This window comes from Sceloporus occidentalis, unplaced genomic scaffold (genome assembly GCF_023333645.1).
Source record: "Sceloporus occidentalis isolate IW3139 unplaced genomic scaffold, rSceOcc1.0.p SCAF_5, whole genome shotgun sequence".
NCBI lineage: Eukaryota > Metazoa > Chordata > Lepidosauria > Squamata > Phrynosomatidae > Sceloporus > Sceloporus occidentalis.
Genome location: NW_028316985.1, coordinates 43,628,676 through 43,648,625, shown reverse-complemented (window position 1 = coordinate 43,648,625; position 19,950 = coordinate 43,628,676). Strand labels below are relative to the sequence as shown.

Sequence of the window (19,950 nt, the reverse complement as noted above, 5' to 3'; positions counted from 1 at the left end):
CTGAATGAACCATTTATAATCCAGCCTTGGTCTTACTATTGTTTCTTGTCTTGTTTTTGGACTTCCCTTTCTATTTGAATATGTGGTCTGGCTGCAAACACATAGAGTTTAATACATGACAACAAGGATAGATGAAAGATTGTAATATATCTTAGATTCTATAATATCAACCCCAACCTCTTCCACCTGTCATTAGAATTTGAGTTAAAAGAAATTGTAGCAATTCAAGTCAGATAACACTGAAAAGACTGGAGCAGGATCCTCTAAGATTGTAAGATTAGTTTTCTTATTTTTATAAAATGTTTTTGCTAATTTTAATTCTAGTTTGATATTATTGTTGTCAACCTTACAGTCACAAAACGAGTTATATCTACACAGGCCTTCCATATCTACCCACCCTGTTCATTTGATGCTATAGGTAAATATATATATTGATCCTTTTTTAGTCCAAAGTCAAAGTACTGTGAACTATTGAAAATGCCCCAGAACTTTCACAATGGATACAATATTTCTGGCTTTGGACTTTGTTGTTTATGTCTTTGGAATAAAGCACAAAATACATTTTTAAAAGTAAGATTATTCAACAACTGAAGTACTGAAGTCCATTTACAACTGTTTTCATTGTTCATCATATTCTTCTGAATCGCTGTGGCATTGGTGTGAAGTGTTTTTGCTTGCTGCTAAGGAAAAAGCAGTGGGGGAAATTGGTCTGGACTCTGGAATGTGCTCCCTTCTGTATTTTTCAATGTATGGTTCAGCTACGTCCCAAACCTAGAAGCAGGAAAGCAAAACAGAGAATAAGACGCAACATCTGAATTTGAAACTCAGCTGGACTGAATGTCCATGCCATTGTTAGAATATATATATAGAGATAAGAACAGCTTTCATAATCTGGGAACTTTCAGATGTGTTGGACTACACCAAGAAACATGTTTTTGGGAATAATGGGCTTTATGACATCTGCAGGGTACTAGTTGGAGATATATTGAATGAAACAAAATAGCTTAAACTACCCTATGTAGTTATGTAAGTATCCATGTCTACCCACAGTAGAATCTGCAGATGTCCAGATGGCAGTGTTCAAAGTAGGACTGATGTGAAGCCAGTTTATGATAGTTATTAATAATCTACAGCTGCATGGAAGTGTTTCCATACTTTATTTTCTCCTCACAGAGAAACCTAAAACCAGCAAAACACTGTATTTCAGACAGCACAAGTAGCTTTGTACAATAGCAAAGATGGGATAGGGCTGGGAGGGAACAAGAGGGCTGAATGTTTCGGTTATTCACTTTAGCAAAGAAACACTAGACAGAACACAAGGAGCCGCTCTCTGGTGGCTGCCAGTTCTCCTCCACTCCCTATGGTGAAAGTGATACTTGAGAAAATATCTCTGAAAACAGAAGCTGTGCTTTTGTACTGCAGATTTGAAAAACAAAGCCATTGGAAAGGGCTCTAATAGGCTGAGCAGGCAGTTAACAATATGAATTCTAGCAAGGCAGATGCTAAGATGTACATTCTTCAGCAGAGCATGATCAAAGGATTTTAAGTTAGAAGCTTCAAGACAGAAATGCAAGTCCTGTACTGACTTGTTTGATTTGCTGAATGCACTTTGCTGTGTAACAGTTGTACTGAATATTTTTATTTTGTGATTTTAACACAACTGTTGGAAGTTGCCCTGAGAAATATATTCACATTAGAAAGACAAGGGAGAAATATTTTTAAAGGCTTAAACCCTCATTAGGCTTAAATTAACTCCATTGTCTTCTAGTCCACTTCTCATCATGGCAGTTTGGGCCTTTAAGGTCCTTTAGGACTTAGGATCAATGTACTTCAATGACAAGTTCCCTTATGAACTTATTCAGATGTTGACATTTTCCTGGGGGGGGGGGGGGTCTTCCATAGCTTCCCTTGCCATCAGAGGCAGGACAGCTGATGTCCCAGTCCCAGGCCCTTTCAGTGGTGTCACTCCATCCCCTTTGGGACATCATCCCCAGAAGTCATACATAGTGTCAACTTTACCTTTTTCATATCATAAAGATACTGTTTTATAATATAACGTAACTTGGCTAAGATAATGTAACTTGGCTTTTGTTTTAATATTTTGGTTTGTTGTTCTGATAAGTATTTATTGTAGATGTATTCTTATTGTTTTATTTTAATTTTGGTCTGTGCGTGACTGGGAATGCTTTGGGGTTGAAGAGCAGAGCACAAATATGAAAAGAACAGAAGTGATCTGCTTGCCCAGCCTTCATCATGTTGTTATTGGGTGCCTTCAAGGCATTTCCAGCTTAAGCAAACCTATCATGGGGTTTTCTTTGCAATATTTTTTTCAGAGGGGGGTTGCCTTTGGCTTCCTCTGAGGCTGAGAGTATGACTTGCCCAGTGGGTTTCCATAGCTGAGCAGGGATTCAGACGCTAGTCTCGGGTGTCATAGTCCAACACTCAAGCAACTACACTATTGCTGACTCAGCTTTGATCATATTGTACTAATAATACTGTTTTTTTACTTTATGATAGATACTCCCTGCTCCTTCAGTCCAGCCCCTCATATCTTTGGGTGTACATGTTGTTCTGAGCAAGTATCATGAAGAAATCTATCTATAAATCTATTTGATTTATATGATGCCTAATATCAATACCTGAGCCTTTTCTCCAGCCCATTTCTATAAGAGCAAATAAGCCTCCATATAATATATTCTTTTCTTCTTCACAAAAATCTTGCATATTAAGTCATGTGCATGTGGGTAAGAGCAGTAAACGGCAAGCAGTTCAGCACACAAAGGGACTTGTAAAAGTGCAGAATTTCTCCATCAGACATCACTAGGTGCCAATGTCAACACTTGCCTTCTGATCCACAAGCAGCCTGTGAGTTGCCTCAATGTCTGGGGCCATGAAGCGGTCTTTCATCCATGGCCTGAAAGGAGACCAAATGAACAACTCCTAAATCTGGTAGTGCTAGTGGTTAATATTTTCCCAATGTTCTCTGAAGTTGTAATCTCTGTAGAAGTATTTGTTTAACATACCTGACAACAGAGCGCACAAGGTCATAGACTTTCTCCAATGGGGTTGTAGTTCTTAGGGGGCGTAGAAACTCAATGCCCTGGCATGCTGCAAGGAGTTCTACAGCCAAAACTGATGAATGAAACCAATGGAGAAAACAATTATTTCAAAATAAGTTCAAGAGTTACACAAAACAGGCGGATGTGATATTTTTGGGCCAGTTCACACAATTAAATGGATATTTAGAGAATCTGGACTAAATGGAACTGTGACCAATGTGACATGTGAAATAAATGTATGGACACTTTATGTAGCTGACAATTCAAGAGATCAAAGCATAAGCTAAAAGATTTTAAAAACCCGAGAGAGAGGGAGGGAGGGAGTCAGTTTTTTGGCAGTTTAAATACTTAACATATTTATTATGGCCTATAACACTTCCTGCATATGATGAGGTATGCTGCAGTCCATAAAAATTTATGCCATAATAAATTTGTTGGTCTTTTAAACTGCCAAGTAAGCATTGATTTTGCTGCAATGGACAAACCCTGCCATGGCTACCCATGTGAAACTGGAACCTACTTTTCTAGGCAGTGTGTTGCTACTGTTAATCCTGCATTCTTTAAATATGTTCATCCCTCTCATACCTCTTTGTCCTACTGAACTTTTATGTTTTATGTTATTCTGACATCAATAATAAAAGGAAATGCCATTGATTGCCATGGAATCATAACCTAGTGCATAGACAATGCTGTTATGAAACCTTGTGCCTGCAAAACTGGGGTCCAGTTTTACCTTGTTCCACATGCTCAATGACTTTGAGTGCTTTTCTTGCTGCCCATCCTCCCATGGATACATGGTCCTCTGTTGCAGCACTGGTTGAAAGAGAATCCACAGAAGAAGGGTGGCACAAGGCTTTATTCTCAGAAACTGCAAAAGTCCAGTATGAATAAATGGTGTTCTCCAAGGCAAACAATTGCAGAAACAAAGTCCTACTTTAAACAACAATCAACCTCTCTGTGAAGAGCATCAGCATGGCCATATTGGTATATAGCATTTATCACAGCATGTGCTTCAACTCATCCACACTACTACCATATCTGTCATTCTCTCAAGACATGTGCCCTTCTTTTGGCCTTTCTATAAGCCTCTGGCTAGTGGCAAGCAACAGGTTACTTGGCTAGATATATGCACTTTGATACTTGAGAGAGTGCATCTTCCTGTATATGCCAACTCAGGGACTGAAAACTGCTGGAGAGGATTTCTTCTGTCTTCCCAAGTGGAAGCAAGATATTGTAGAATGACATGAGAAAGGAACTTGTCTGCTCTGGTGCCTCCCCCTGGGAGGAGATCGGATTGGCATCAATACTGGTTTGCTTCAGGGCCTAATTTGATTTTTCCAAAATATACATGCAGAAAAGTTTAGCTGTTTTAACCTTTTAAACTGTCTTAATCTGTGTAATATGCCATTAGTATATTTAAATAACTTACATTGTTTTAAATTTGTTTTGAAAGTTATTAAATCTCTGAGACTCCATTCTATTAGGCAGGAAATAAATAAATGGACTCTGGGTTTGAATTAGCAGAGATTTTCTTATTTTTGAAGTTTCCTATACATTTCCTCAGTACTTCAGCAGACTAATATAATATTACTCACATATTGCAAATAGAAGAAGGATCACAAAAGTAGTTTATTGAACACTACCAAGTGAATTTGTTGGCAGAGATCTGAAGCAGGGATTTAACAAGTTCATCTTTTAGCCTGGGGGTGCTGTTAGACTCTGTCTCCACTGGTTATACTGGCTAGGATTGCTTGATCTTGCAGTCCAACTGTATCTGAAGGGTCATATAGTATTAGTCACTGCATTGCAGATTCTCATCTCTGAAATGATTGTGGATATAATCCCAAACATTTATAACTGAGAGTGAGAATTGTTGACTGATATGCATAGGATGGCAAAGTAAGGTTTTTGTTGTTTCAGTTATACATCAAAAATAGTGTATTTGTTGTATAGGATAAAGAAAGTCTTATTTATAGATTATCACTCTGCAGCCATGGCCCATTGTGTAAAGAACTACAAACAAGAGAGAAACTCAAGTTTCACACACTAGTAGTACAAGGCAGATGTGGGTCTGTGTCAAGAATAGCTGCCATCTTTAAAAAAAATAATCAGGAAGCATTTGTGCATACAGAACAAAATCTCTTGATAAGATTATTTATGTGGTGAAAGTTCTGCCGTTAACTAAAATTCTATTCTCTAAGCAGCAGATGGCTACCAGAAACAGAAGCATATCTTTGGACCCTAGCCTTGTAAGAAAAAAGGAAGAGAGCAGAGAAAAGACTTATTAATATATTAATGCATCCCAAGACAGTTTATATATAAACTTGGGATTACAACTATGACAATAACATATGTCCATGAGTGCATACGTGCACACACATGGAATGGAAATGGAAGAAGAGTTGCCAGAAAAGTGAACAAATTCCAGGTTAGAGAAATGGAAATATATTTCTTAATTACTCCTTCTTGAAGCTCTTCAGGCTACTGCATACTCACCCAGGGATGCTGCTGTGCAGTGCGCAATCATGAAACCAGAATTCAGACCTCCTTCCGTGACTAAAAATGCAGGTAACTCACTGAGGGATGGGTTGCAGAGCCGTTCAATTCGCCGTTCACTAATCGCTGCAAGTTCATGGACACCAATTGCAAGATAGTCCAAAGCCTGCAAAAATAAAGTTTTTTAAAAAAATTATTATGAAATATATATATATATATATATATATATATATTAGAAACTTCAGGGGGAAATATTAGTTACCTACCTTAGCAGGGTACTCGCCGTGAAAATTTCCACCAGAAATGGTCTCTTTCCTCTCATCAAAAACCATCTTTACAGATAAGTTAAGATTTCAGCAGTAATGAAAAGGGTTTGGAGAAATAAGTTTCTGACCACAGAAAAATCCTACTGCAACTAATTATGAAAAAAAAGAGGAGGAGAAAAGAGCTTTTAGCACTCCAGATCTTCTACTGCAATTCCCATCGGCCCTACTACGGCCTGATTATCACTACTTTTTAAACTGGATCACAAATCGGTTTGAGCTGGTTCAAATGACCCTGGTCCCCACTTTAATCAATTCGCTGAAGCAATTTGGAGAGGGAGGGCATGAACTAGAACCATTTAACCCACATCTTTTTGATGCTGATATTTTCCGCGTCTGTTTGGATAAATTGATTCTGTGCAAGTGTGAACCAGATGCGGATTGGAATTGATTTAAATTTGCCCTTCGGCCAGCTGGAGCAGGTCCATTTTGAACCAGTTCATTTGTGAATGTGAACCACAAGTAGGTTATTTTAAAGGGAAAAATGTGATCGAGGCAAATGTAGTAGGAACCATATTCCGCTGTCAAATTGATCCATTGATTCGGATCGCAAACCACTTTTTTTGTAAGTGGGACTGAGGCTTAGGAGAACTAATTTAACAACCCAGGAAGACTATAAGTTAGAAAAATAATGATGGAAGACCCTTCTTCTACTGATTGCAATGAACAAGTAGGCTCATATGAGAGGAAAGATGATGGTTGTCTTAGTATTTTGGTCCAGAGCCATCTCTCCACTAAATTAAGGCTTTGAAGTAATCCCTCTGAATGAATTAATCAAGGAATTACTTTACAATGTAAATATACAGGAGATCTCCTGACAACGTCTCCCACTAAAATATTTTCAAATTCTTAAAGGCACAGTCGCATCCTGGCTTTTTGTGACTGAAGTACTGAAGGAGGTGACAACATAACCATGTACGAAAAGGATACAGGATTGTCTGTTGCACTATTAATTTCTGTGGTGATTATGTCCTTGACAAATGCTATAGTGTCATTCACAACACCATGAACCTGGAAGAAATGACAAATATTAGCTGCAGTTCATGTCTCTTTCTAAATCACTGTGTTAATTTATACTTTATTTTATTTTAAAGGAACATTCTATCTTGCTTCCAGGCCTTTCTCCTTTGCTTAGCAAATGCCATATTGTCTTTGTATTTCTGCAAATTTTATGAAAAGTAGTGGATTTACAGCTCATACTTATATTGTGTTTTTCAACATGGAAGCTCAATTTCCTCATTCTTCCTTTATGACTACAAGGCTTCAGGGATTTAAGGCTAAGAATGGCTTCCCGGACATGTTTGTGCAGAATACATAGAGCCAACAAAAGGCAAATATTCTCACCAAGTATAGAAACACTCTAAGTATTACTAAACTTGTGTCTTCTATACTAATAACATGTATAGCAATAATCTTTTCATTTGATGCAAATAGCCCATTTTGGACACTGCAATGGTCATATGAAAAGATAACTTTGTGTAGATTCTATTAGCCTTCCCTCACACACACACACACGCACAAAATACTTTGACAAATATAATCTTACTTTAAAACATTCCTGAACTCTGTACTGTATGTTTAAGAAATACTCATGTGCTATTTGTGCAACTCCATTTATTTCATAACATAAATTACCTAGACCTTAACCCAACTGTTAAATGCAATTAGAGAAGACCTGTTGAATCAATGGAGACTTGGTAAGTCAACACTTACATAAGTTGCACTGATTCAATTGGTCTATTCTAGTTGCAATCAACAACTCAATTTAGAATTTAATTTCCTTTAACCACTGTTTTATTTCTGAAAATGGAAATAAAATATGCTTAATGACAAAGCTAATTTCTGTTTAATATAAGTACAATATTGAGACTGTGGCTTCATAAATTCCTTTGAACATAGAATCAACTTTACCTGAGGGCAGCAACGCAATGTGTATGCATCCTGTACTCTATCACAAAACCTATGGGATTCTACAAAATTCAAAACAGAAACTTAAAAACAAGCAAGTAATCAAAGCTAACACCAGTACTAAACATCTATAATACCAAATCAAAATATGATGTTTGCAATGGAGTACATGTTGATAATGTGTAGTTTTACAATCTGCATTCACTTTTGCAATTTTGCTTCATACAAGCAAATTGCTATTTCATAGCAACAGTATTTTTTTTACCTTTACTTTTTTGAAATAAAGATTTTACAGATTCAGGTTTTGCACTTGATGTAAAGTTTAGGATTTATGCTCTAATATGCGCTATTAAGATTTTAATTTTTAGATTTGATTTTTTTAAAGCAAGAAATATGGCAATAGCAGTTCATGAAAGGCCTTTATAGTAAACTATCCAGAAGGGCAATAATGTGTGTCTGTGAACAGGTGCCAATGTGATGTAGTGGTTTGAAAGTTGGATTGTGACTTTAGAGACCAGGGTTTAAATCCCCACTCAGCCATGGAAGCTTACTTGGGCAAGTCGCCACTTCAGAGGAAAGAAAAGGCAAACTCCCTCTGAACAAATCTTGCAAAGAAAACCTGGTGATAGGATTGCCATAAATTGAAAATGGCTTGAAGGCACACAACAACAACAATGAAAAACTGTCATCTCTTGTGCACTAGAAATCTTCCTCAGTCTAGACCATCAATTTTGGGGCCAGGAGCAAATCATGACCAAGGCATTTTATTCCAGAATTATGAACACTAGAAATGACAATTTGTAAAGTAAGTATGGGTGAGATTCTCAGATAAAAAAAAATATCCCCCCTCCACACAAGATGGATAATCCCAGGGATGTATTTCCCTCACTCCAAAATGGTTATTCACCTGCTATTTCAGAGGGATGATGATCAGAGTCTAACAACGACCTGAATCGAAAAGCCACTTCAATCTGTCCACGATGTGGCCTCAGTGCATGAATATCTGTTTTCAAAGAAAGACAATTATTAAACCATAACACATTTGAAAATAATGTTTAAAACATCATTTTCTTCTTCTTTTTTAAACAAACTTAAGGGTATAGTTACATGAGAAATATATTGGGAAACAAACAATGCCAATTCCAGTGATAGTCCAGTGGAATGTAGCTGTTTAATGCAGATTACCTGATGCAAATGCATGCAGAAATTTCCCATTTCTGTAAGAAAATGCTACAGAGTGGAGTGTTGATTTTTAGGATTCCAGCCAGGTATACACTTTTCTAGGATTCTCCATTCTGTTCCCTATCCCTATAGTTTCCCAGATTTTTTTTTAACCCCAAAAGTCAGCATTCTAGTCATCACTGACTTGTGTTTTTTCCCTCTTCCCTCTTGGGTTTTGTTTCCCTAATGATTTAGTTTTTTATTACTACAACAGCATTAAAATAACTGTAGTGGAGATACATTTATACATCATATTTCTTCATCACCCCTACAATTTACTCCAGTCAGCCCCGCATATGAAGATCTCAGATGAATTGTTTTACTTAAATACTGAGCTGTCATGAGAGATATTTTTGATTCTTGACCACTCATAAAATAGGTTGTTCTAATATGAGTATCCCAGTGCATTGTTCGCTTAATATAGGGTCCGAGATACAAATCTCTCAGACCTAAATCTGCTGATACAATGTGTATATGTGCTATCTCCTCAATTTCACGCTCTCCACAAATACAGATTTGCTCATTATAAGGAATGCCATTAAATCTCCCATATCTTACCATTGTGTCAAGCTGATCAAATCTTGCTCGGGTAAATGCTTCCCTAAGGTGTTTTGGCATTTGTATTCTGAAATAGTTAGCTACAGTATTTGAAAGGTCTTTTTATATTGGCTCAGCCATTTTAGGTTGCCTACCTTATCTTTATTACTAAAATCCTTAGGATTCTCTCAAGCCTGTTGATACTTTCTTATGTATGAATGGTGCATTCAACACTCAGAGAATATTTATGACTGATGAGCAATCTTCACTGGGAGCATTAAGGAAGCATATGCTCCTTTCCAGTGGGTATGGCAGATATTATTTTTAAGCAAGGCATAAAAGAGATCAATATGTGTGGGAAATGCAGAACAAAGAAAAGTGAGCAAAAAAGACTAAATTTTAAAATGCCTTACATTTATGCAAGCAGATACAAATATGTGAAAGCACCCCAAGAGCTACTGGGCTTAGAAATGCCAATACCAACCTGTGTCAAAGGCTCTTGTTGTGCCCTTCAGAACCTCAAGTGTGAGGGCAGCCACTATGTCAGCTTGCCTAGCAATCGCACTGGCCCTTTCAACCGCTTCACATCCTAGAGAGGTAATCATTTGTGTTCCATTGATAAGAGCAAGGCCCTTTAAAGAAACAGCGTTTGTATTCAGTGACTCTTCCTCTATGAAGACACATAGGTTTCCCTCCTGCCCTGACTCAGATTATGCAAGGTGACTGACTCTTCCCTCTCCCCTTTTATTTTAATTCAAAGTATCCTTGGGCAGACTGTAATAGAATGTATGAGGAGAAGATGGTAAGGCTGTCCCAGATCATTTTGCTGTCTGAAGTGGTGCAGCAAATGCTTCTATTCATTCATCCTGGGCTTGTTTACATTAGCCCTATGCCCTGAATTTCCCCTAAACTGACTGCATAATGTCTACATCATAAGTTGGCTGCATAGTTGTCACACAGCCCCTAAATCCCAAATAGGGTTGAGGTAGTTTACATAACATCTGAATACAATTTAGAGTTTCCACCCCCTAAGCTGCATTTATTTAATTCACCTTTACTGAAAGTTTTCCGGTCTCTGCAGTGACGACAAATATAACAGTAACAAATCAAATAATTAATTTGATGCCCTTCATAGCATCCAAAATCTGCTGCCAGAGGTTGTCTAAGGATAGGGCTGTCCCTGGTGAGTAGAGAAAGTCTGCTTAATTCTCTGCCCCTCAATTGTTGTTCAACTTAAAAATGGCTGCTTAACTTGCAGGGGGGGGGGACCCATGGTGAAAAAGCAAGCTGCAGATTACAGTGCTTAACTCAAAAGCAAGAAGAGTGGAAAGATTCAAGCACTTCTTCACCAACTTACTCTATTCTGATGAACCACATCAGATTGCTTTGGATTTAACATACCCATAGGTACACCACAGAACTCTGTTTAACTTGTAATTTGAGCTACTGTCTCAGACTATTGGGGTTATAAAAATGAGAATCCTACTCAAAGTCTCAAGTCAACCATTAATTCACTGGGTGGTTACAGGCAACCTAATTCCCTCTCAGCCTCATATCTGTAACGTGGAGCTAATTAGACTGGTCTAATATATGACATTCCTGTGAGGATCAATGAGACATAAGAACATCACAATGTATTATCCCATCATTCTTTCAAGAAGCAGGAAGGAATGCATGGTTCTTCACAACCTTGCCAGATTAGCTAAACTGAAAGATGGTGACTGGTTGAAAGTCACTCAACAAATTAAGCAGTGCAGTATGGTTGTGAACCTCAGTCTCTACTTATTGCAAGTATTAGGTTTAATCTCAAGTGTGCCCACTGGAGAAGAGTATATGTGGTAAAGTAATAAAGATTATAGTCCAGAATATTACAATCCTAAGAATGTCAAGGGTGCCAACACCATTAACATCCAGCAGATGAGAGAAATGATAAACATCTTATACAGTATGCATTTCACTATCTTCTCTAGATATATGTTAACAGCCTTTCCTAACATGCTGTTATCCATATGCCTTAGACTATACTTCCCATCACCAAATATTCTGGGTGGGGCTGATAGAAGTTGCAGTCTCAAAACATCTCCTGAGTGTCAGGTTGGGGAAGGCTGTGTTATTAGGTATGCCAGGAGTATATAAAAATTCTGATATATTCTATTTCAAAAAATGAAATCTTACTATTGTGTTGTCAAGTTATATTGTACATTATCTTGTCTATTGGTCCACTGAGGTGGGTTCTGACTTGTTTGGGAGACAAATATGCATTTTATTACCTCTTTTGGCTTCAGGGTAATTGGCTTCAGTCCATGAGCTTGTAGTACCTGTAAGCCAACATGAATAATTTTCATTCAGTGAGGAAAAATAAATGGTTTTAGCATTCAACGTAAAAATATTTTGAAATATTCTACTAAAAACAGGCAGAGCACAGCCTGCCATGCAAGAGCAGAAATGAGGATGTTACTTTAAGTCTCAGCTCCACTGGACATCCTCAGTTTTAGAGCTAGTAGTTTAAATTCATGTTTTCAGTTCCCTTTATATGCAAGTGATATCACAATTCTGTATCCCACATGCCATGAACTTCCAGTGGCTAGTGGCTGCTCTAGATTTAGGCAAAATATTGTGGAACTATAATATTTATTTAGGAACATCTACTACATTTCCTTAACAACCTGAAATAGATTAAATACTAACCGATGCCCCCATTCTATTGCTTTAATCTTAAGCATGCTTATATTTGGCAGTGAGTCCAAATGAAAGGAGAGGGACTTACTTCTGACTAAATATGACTAGAACTGTACTGTCAGTCTCCATTTAAGTTTACCTGTCAAAAATAATTAATTTCTTTTTCCTGTCAAATCATTTTAGTTAAAAAAAATTGTTCTGACATTTGCACACTAAAAATACACACACACTTTTCTTTGCATAAAAGGATCCTTACTCTCATACTCTCCCACTTTCACCTGTCCAATTAAATTCTTATTACAGATTCAATCACAGTAAACCAGAAAGGACCGGCAGAATGGTATCCAGCTTCATCTTACATATTTTGCATCAGCCCATCCACTCTTTGGAGACCACATCTTCCCTTCTCCTATGAGTCCAAGAGCAAGATGGGAGAGAGGTGCTAAATCTCCACTGGCTCCAACAGTCCCTTGCTCAGGAATGTAGGGTAGGCAGGATGCTATGGAGGGAAAGCAGGGCTTGGTTAAGGTCCCTTTTTCATTGAACTGTACATGCCATAATTTATTCTGTACCCCAAGACTTAGAAGTGAGCTTGGATGTTCCCTCAAGTGACCACACATATGAGTGCATTTGGTCAACCAAACGTCTCTGTCCTCTTTCATGGACACCAGTCTCTGTGGCACCATTCTTACTATTGGCTGTAAGTACAGTTAGCAAAAAGTTCCTTTTTGGTGCAGGGGACTGCATCTCTCAGAATCAAAGTGGAACTTCTATTTAAAAAATCATTTTTCTTAGTTCTGACGACAAAAAAATCCCACAATCTCCAACCTTTTCAAACCCAGGATCCATCTTTACTTCGAAACTGCACTATGCGAATCACCTTTAACTGTGGAGTCATACATGCTCCTTTCTATCAATTTCAGGTGAACAGACACAAAGAGGGACATCAGGGCTTTTGTCCTTTTTGGATGCATGGAAAACAGAAGTATAACTTGTAGGAAGCCTTCATCACCTGCCCCACTATATTTTATTTGATCTGTTTTCTGTTGATCTGCAAGAGCTGACTAGTACAGTATTTATGACCTGATCATAGAATTTCCAAATCTGAACCTTGGAGCCCAGGCCAATATGGAATCCAGAGTGTAGGATTCAAATACAACATCTCTAACTATATGACTATCCAGCCTTTGCTTCAATATTTCCATTTAATCTTTTGTTATTGTCTCCCCCCCCCCCCAGTTATATTTTGAAGAACTGTTTAGGGAATTGTTCTGAAATATTAATATCTCTATTAACAATATGATGATAATATTGTTTAACATATGTAATTATTAATAATATTGTCGTTATCTGTAACTGTTAATATTTAATACATTTATGTATTATTTCCTTGTAATGAATTGTTTATTGCATTGTTCTTTATTTCAAGATAATGAGGATTAATAACTTTTGCTGTTGATTTTGGTACCATCATTATGTTATGGTATTGTGTGTGTGTGTGTGTGTGTGTGTACGCACACATGCACACACAGAGGCAATAAATATAAAAAACTGATATTGACAGTCATGCACGTAGTAAGAAAAAACACAAAACTATTAAAGGTATAAGAATTGTGCTAACCCCTTTTACATCATTCTATCTATATTTCCCCATTTACCTTTCTGCACAAACACAATGAAAATTAGGGTATGTCACTGATATAACCCACTTGAAATTGGCGTATCTTCATAATCTAGAAAAGCTAGAGTTTTGGACAAATTCCCAGAATCCCCCAGCTAGTGTAGTCCAGAAAGTAACTTCTCCAAGCTCTGAACCCACAGTTAGGTCTGGAACCACCAGTTATAGATCAATGGTGTATGATAAGCAATAGCTGAGTGTAAACAACTGTAATCAATAAGGCCAATGTGAACAGGTCATTGTCCAGACCAGAGAGAATACCATGACATTTAAATGTAGATCCCTTCCTTTAAAGTGACAGTTGCCACTTCAAAGAAGAGGTCTACAATGCAATCCACATGCCTCCCCTCTCTTGGCAATGTATTGGGAGACTGATTTCATCTGCAAAAAAAAATTAAGCAGAAACATAGTTGTGCTGATATACACAAAAGATTGATAGATGAGACTTTTTGTCCAGAGCTTGGAAATGTTACTTTTTGAGACTATCAGTTCATGCTGCCTGGTATTTTCTGGGAGCTATAATCCATAAAAGTAACTCTTCAAGGCCTCATTTTGTGTTGCTTGGCGTGGCAGGACTAGAATGAATGGAGAGTTGCAAAGCAGCAAATTTTGGTTAAATTTCATGAGAAACATCCTGATGCCAAGAGCTGTGTGACAATGGAACAGACTCAGGAATGGGTGGGCCCTCCTTCAAGGGGTCTGCAGACTCAAAGATATCCCTCCCAACTCCAAAATTGAAGGAAGTAAATCAAGACGTAACAACTTTATTTTGGTAAACTTTAGGAGGAAGAAACTGCAGTGCCTTGTCCAGTATGAGCCACCCCTCTCCTTGTATAATGCTTGCCAAAGATGGGGAAAGGATCTGTAATATATATATTTTGATCCCCAAACCAAAGGTATACTTTGCCAGTTGGTGGACACTTCATTTCTTTTCAAATGATGACAATTCCCCTTCAGGACAATTACTATTATACTTAAAGGTAAATCCCATTTTTGAAACCCAGAAAGCATTGGTCAAATTACCATTAAATGCTTCGATGACTTGGTGAAGGGTTTCTAATGAAATCCCACTGTATCCTTTGGCTAGGACATTGATTCTTAGAGCTAAAAGCATACGAGATCTCTCTGGAATCAAAGGCTTCCCAACACCTGGAAGAAACAACCACCTTAGGATTACCATTGCTGCTTGTAATACTGGAAGAAAACCTTTGAAAAGCAAGTCTACGTTACCTGCAGAATGTGATCGGACTAAATTCACCTGAAGCTCCCTCAGAGAGAAAAGAAAGGACATAATCTATTTAGTTGAAACAATATTAAGATGTTAAACTTTATTACAAAAACGGTGTAAAGGAACAAAATATCAAGGCAGTTATAGGAAGAAAGCCAATTGAAAATAGCACTAAAAATTATTTGGCTGTATTTTTTAAAAATATATTTTAATATAAATTTTAAAAGGCAAAATAAGCGACATACTGTAGCTTACTGTTTGGAATGACAGTTCGTGCAAACTTCCCAAAACCTGTAGTGATTCCATATACAACTGAAAGAAGCATGATAAAAGACACATTTTAATTTAAGAAAGAGGAATCCAAGTCATGGTTATGTACACTGAATTTCTTCCCAGCCACATCTCTTTTTTTTTTTTAAAAAAAGAAACTAATAGTTACCTCTCCGTTCATTTACAATACTTTCAATAACTTCTCTTGATGCTCTGACTTTAGCTTCAGCTTCTGGGGTAAGCTGGAAACATAAGTGCCTTTATTTATTTTCCATTTCAAAGCTAAGTGAAAGGAAAATAAGGTAGTTGGAGACAGATTCTTTCCAGAAACTTACCTTGATCTTATAGAGTCCCTTTCCTAAATTGACCAAATCCTTTGTTGTCAAACTGTTCCCATCCAAATAAATGTACTGCACAAAAACAGCATTACAGCAAGAATTAAACAGTGAGAATTGTTAATAACCTTTGTTATGCAAAAATTGGGAACCATTACACTTAAATGTCCATTTTCAGCACTTGAAAAATCAGCACATTTACTGCAAAACTGATGTTGGAAATGCACCACCTTCTTATGTAGCAGAATGCTGTATATTTTCTAGAAAGTATCATCATCTGTTTCCAGCTTTTTCTGAGCTAAGTGCATGTAGCTAATTGTGGATTTACTGAATCTATAGATTTTTGGTAAATCAACACTTATTCAAATCTCATTGATTTAGAGGGTCTACTCTAGTTGGAAATAGCAACTGGATTTAGACCATAGTAGTACAGCAATACCTCCACTATATAAAACATCTTAAGTTTTCTATGCAGTAAGTAGAGATTAAGAAAACAAGATAGTCACTTATAAAGATAATCTTTGTAAGTTATTATTGCTCTTTACCTGCTCCGGTTCTCGATATTTGCTATATCTGAAATCGTGCATAAGAAAATATACACTGCAAGTTGCTTTTCATTTTTATACGCAGTTTGGAAAATAGATGAGATGGCCTACTCAATGAAATACACTTAGCTGATTAGGCTTAACTAAAAGACCATTGTGTCCTTTTGGAAAAGGATACAAATAAACACCTTCTGGCTGTGATGGAATGAAATCTGGAGACATCACATCTCCTTCTATTACTGAAAGAAAAAGCAGACAAGCACCATAAAAGTTCATTTGTCACATTTGTTACCGCACTTTTTACAGCATTATTTGCTTTCCCCTCTGCAAAAAACAAACAAATAAACAGACAGACAAAAAACCAACAACAAAAAACAATATCTTACAATGACAATTAAATCAGAATACATTTCTGGAGAAATGGGATAGATCAATATTAAAAGGGATATCACAGAGTAAAAAAGTCAGATTATCTAAGACATTACTATATGAGCATCAAAATGATGGAGAATGGGGGTGTTCCATCACTTGAATGATATTTTGAGGCGATTCAATTGCTAAGAATGATAAAGGTAGAATATAATCAAAATACAAAGTGGGTTAAATTAGAAAGACAGAGCAATAAAATGGAGCATGTCTCTATTTTCCAAAGAAAAACATGGGGAAAGAAAGAAAAAGAGAAAATATTTGGTCCAATGATGGAAAATTATAAAATATGGGAGAAGTGGAGTAAAAAACTGGGTATAAAAAATTGGAAATGGTTACCAATTGAATATTTAAATAAAAGTAACAATGAAGACTTTGGAAAGATATTTTTAAAAAAAGCCAAGGGATTTAAAATAATTGGAGACTTATATGATTCAACAGGGGCACGAATACAGGAAGAAAAATTAATTACATTAATTGGAAATCAATATTGGATTCAAATAAAAGGGATAATAAAATTATTAGATGAAATACAATTGAATATTTTAGATCAAAATGAATTGTTAGGAGAGGGGGAGAGGGGAGAAAAGCATATTATGAAATTTGGGTTGTATAATTTGCATTGTGTAATAAAAATAATAATAATTTAAAAAATCAGAATAAATTTTGTTGAGTTTGGAATTACTCCTAAATGTCATTGCTATCTTACCCATATTTCTTCGCAATTATTTTTCTCCCATTTTATTTTAAGGAGTAGCTGCAAGAGATAAATATCTCCATACAGCAAGAAACAGTGTTGAGCTTTAATTTATATAAAACAATAACACGTATGCATGGCATTTTACAGCAGAAGCCAAATCTTTCAACAGGCACCAACTCAGAGCTTCAAAGATCTCATCAAAGTTTTATAGTGAGTTGGAAGCAAGGAGGCAGGGGATGAACTGCAAGCAAATGCCTCCTAGTTTTTTGTGGGGTTTTCGGGCTATATGACCATGTTCTAGAAGAGTTTCTTCCTAACGTTTCACCAGCATCTTTGGCTGGCATCTTCAGAGAAATGTCTCCTGTTTTTGCTTAGACTTCATTGCATTTGAAGGCTGCAACATTACACTTAATTCAACAGAAAAAACAGCACACAATAAATCAGTTTCAATTCAACATACATTTGAATCATATTTGTCAGTCTACATCATGTGGAAAACACAAAGTACTGTTCTTTGCATGCTTTGTAAAATTATTTTTAGATGTGGAAAAATACTGTGAAATGTTTGACTATGCACAAGTCCAACAGATTCAGATGGCATGGAAACTGATTTCTGTAGCATTTCATCATTGTATGCAACTACGGTAGTTTTCATGAGTCTACAGTATACTTACCAACTTCCACAAATTCATTGTCCTCTAGGGCAACTTCCAACGTATCATCATGATCCAGTAATCCAAGACCTTTGCAACGGCGAACATAGAATTTTACTTCTTCCACAGAATCAAATCCTCCATTATCAGGTTTATTTTTCATGTAACGTCTCACAGCTTCTTTTCCTAGCCATCGCACTGTGTTTGTACTATTTTGGCAGGGCACAGCAAGCCATTCCCCTCGGACATGTACTGTGTACCTTGGCATGTTTGTCCTCTGGCTAAGGCTGCCCCTCTGCCCTAGAGTATCAGTAGATGAGCACCACCCTGGGGATCATTCTGCATCATATGCTGCCTGACCAAGTTCCACTGTCCCAATCAGGAAAGGGCAAAAACCCACCCACCATCCTTGAAATTCCCTAGCTTTACAAACATAGATTTAACCAAATATCAAAACAAAAACACAGAGAGGACACACCTCTACTGATGAAGAAAAAAACTGGAAGACACAATCTAAATCTGGTTGACTGACAGTCATAAATATTGCAATTTGTTTATATTTTTGAAATTCTGTTTTAAATATTTGAAAGAATGGTTTAATAACTGAGACATCATTAGGAAACCATTTCCTAATGAAGTTGTCTCCTCCAAAATTCCTGAAACACTTTGGAAAAATCAATCTATCATATTATCAGTGGAGATTATCCTCACAGTACTTTCCAGGAGAGAATACACTGACCAATAGCATTAAATTATTTTTCCCAGCTATAAACTATTACATACTTGCACAGATCTTGGCAATATTTCTGTGGATAGTTATTCTGGTAAGGTTCTGGTTTCACCTGCTAAATCATATTCATTTTGTGCAGTTATTATTCTATTAGGCTTTTGAAAGCCCTTAACACTGTTTTGCCTTGTTTTATAGAAAAGTTTCTGATGCTGCGTTACTGCATTTGTCAAATACTGTACAGTACTTTAAAATCCATGGAGGGCAGAAAAGTTATTTATCTGTTTTTTAAAAAACTTAAAATACAGTGTTCAAAATGAAAAGATGAAAGAAATTAAAGATTTCCAAAGCCTTGATTATGTTACTTTCCTTCACAAACCCAATGCAGCTATTCAAAAATGTTATTGTAACTGACCTTGTAAGATCAGTTTTCTATTTAATACTAGGAATAGTATGTTGGCCTTCCAGTGTTGCTTGAGTGAAAACCGGAGACAGGTCCTGAACCTTGGATGGTTGTCTAGAAGAGGGGATGTTGCTTTTTACCTGGTTGCATAAGTAGCGCCTGCTGAAATTTCCTCTTTTCCACAAACATTAACGCTACAGGGGTCATTTCCAGTTTTCATTTTGGCCCTCCTCTTAAGCCTTTGGCACCTTCTCACAGAAAAGTGGTAGATTTCTCTTGCCAGGATTTGTTGCACTGCACACTGTATCGGAAGTGATACAAGATCCCTTTACATACTGATTTTCCAGACTAACACAGCTATGTCTTTGAATTCTATCCCCATGGAATATATCAAAGGTGCACAATGACAGAAACCATGTGAACGTATTATTTCCATAAACTACTGCAAATGTCAGTGACCCAAATCAGTGTAATGAGTCAACTGTGACATCCCAACCTTTGCACTTCAACCAAAATAAGAATTATTTGTACAGTAAGATTACCAGTATTAATTATTAATCCAACTCTGGTTTTCTGGCTTTGTAACAATATCAAGGATGCAGCTGGAAGCTACTTTTCTGAGTGGAAGCTGTCCATACTTTACATTTTCCCCCCTGCTACCATTTCTATTGGAATGTGGTTGATATCTTATCAAGGGGCTATGAAGATTATTGTAGTAGTAAATGTGATATACTTGGATCACTAGAAGACACTATGCAAACG

The 19,950-nt window shown here is 36.8% G+C and overlaps 1 protein-coding gene across 4 annotated transcripts; it reads right to left on the bottom strand.

Moving 5' to 3' along the window:
- Window positions 1–508: 508 nt before the first annotated feature.
- LOC149312085 (histidine ammonia-lyase) lies at window positions 509–18,368 on the bottom strand. 4 transcript variants are annotated; one of them, XM_089523929.1, is made up of 20 exons: window positions 18,080–18,343; window positions 16,458–16,518; window positions 16,280–16,307; window positions 15,735–15,809; window positions 15,569–15,641; window positions 15,375–15,441; window positions 15,132–15,169; window positions 14,925–15,050; window positions 12,583–12,722; window positions 11,815–11,862; window positions 10,029–10,176; window positions 8,694–8,789; window positions 7,790–7,848; window positions 6,809–6,889; window positions 5,822–5,887; window positions 5,556–5,721; window positions 3,793–3,927; window positions 3,024–3,132; window positions 2,845–2,914; window positions 509–771 (listed from the first exon to the last, which is right to left on the bottom strand). In XM_089523929.1, exons 1-20 carry the CDS (start codon window positions 18,324–18,326, stop codon window positions 619–621), a joined length of 1,986 nt encoding a protein of 661 aa, XP_089380055.1. In that variant the 5' UTR covers window positions 18,327–18,343; the 3' UTR covers window positions 509–618. The 4 variants fall into 4 exon arrangements, 3 of the variants coding, with proteins under 3 accessions (XP_089380055.1, XP_089380054.1, XP_089380057.1); XM_089523928.1 differs by having other exon boundaries at window positions 14,925–15,169; window positions 18,080–18,344; XM_089523931.1 differs by lacking the exons at window positions 509–771; window positions 2,845–2,914 and having other exon boundaries at window positions 3,039–3,132; window positions 3,793–3,872; window positions 14,925–15,169; window positions 18,080–18,364.
- Between the last annotated feature and the right edge of the window lie 1,582 nt (window positions 18,369–19,950).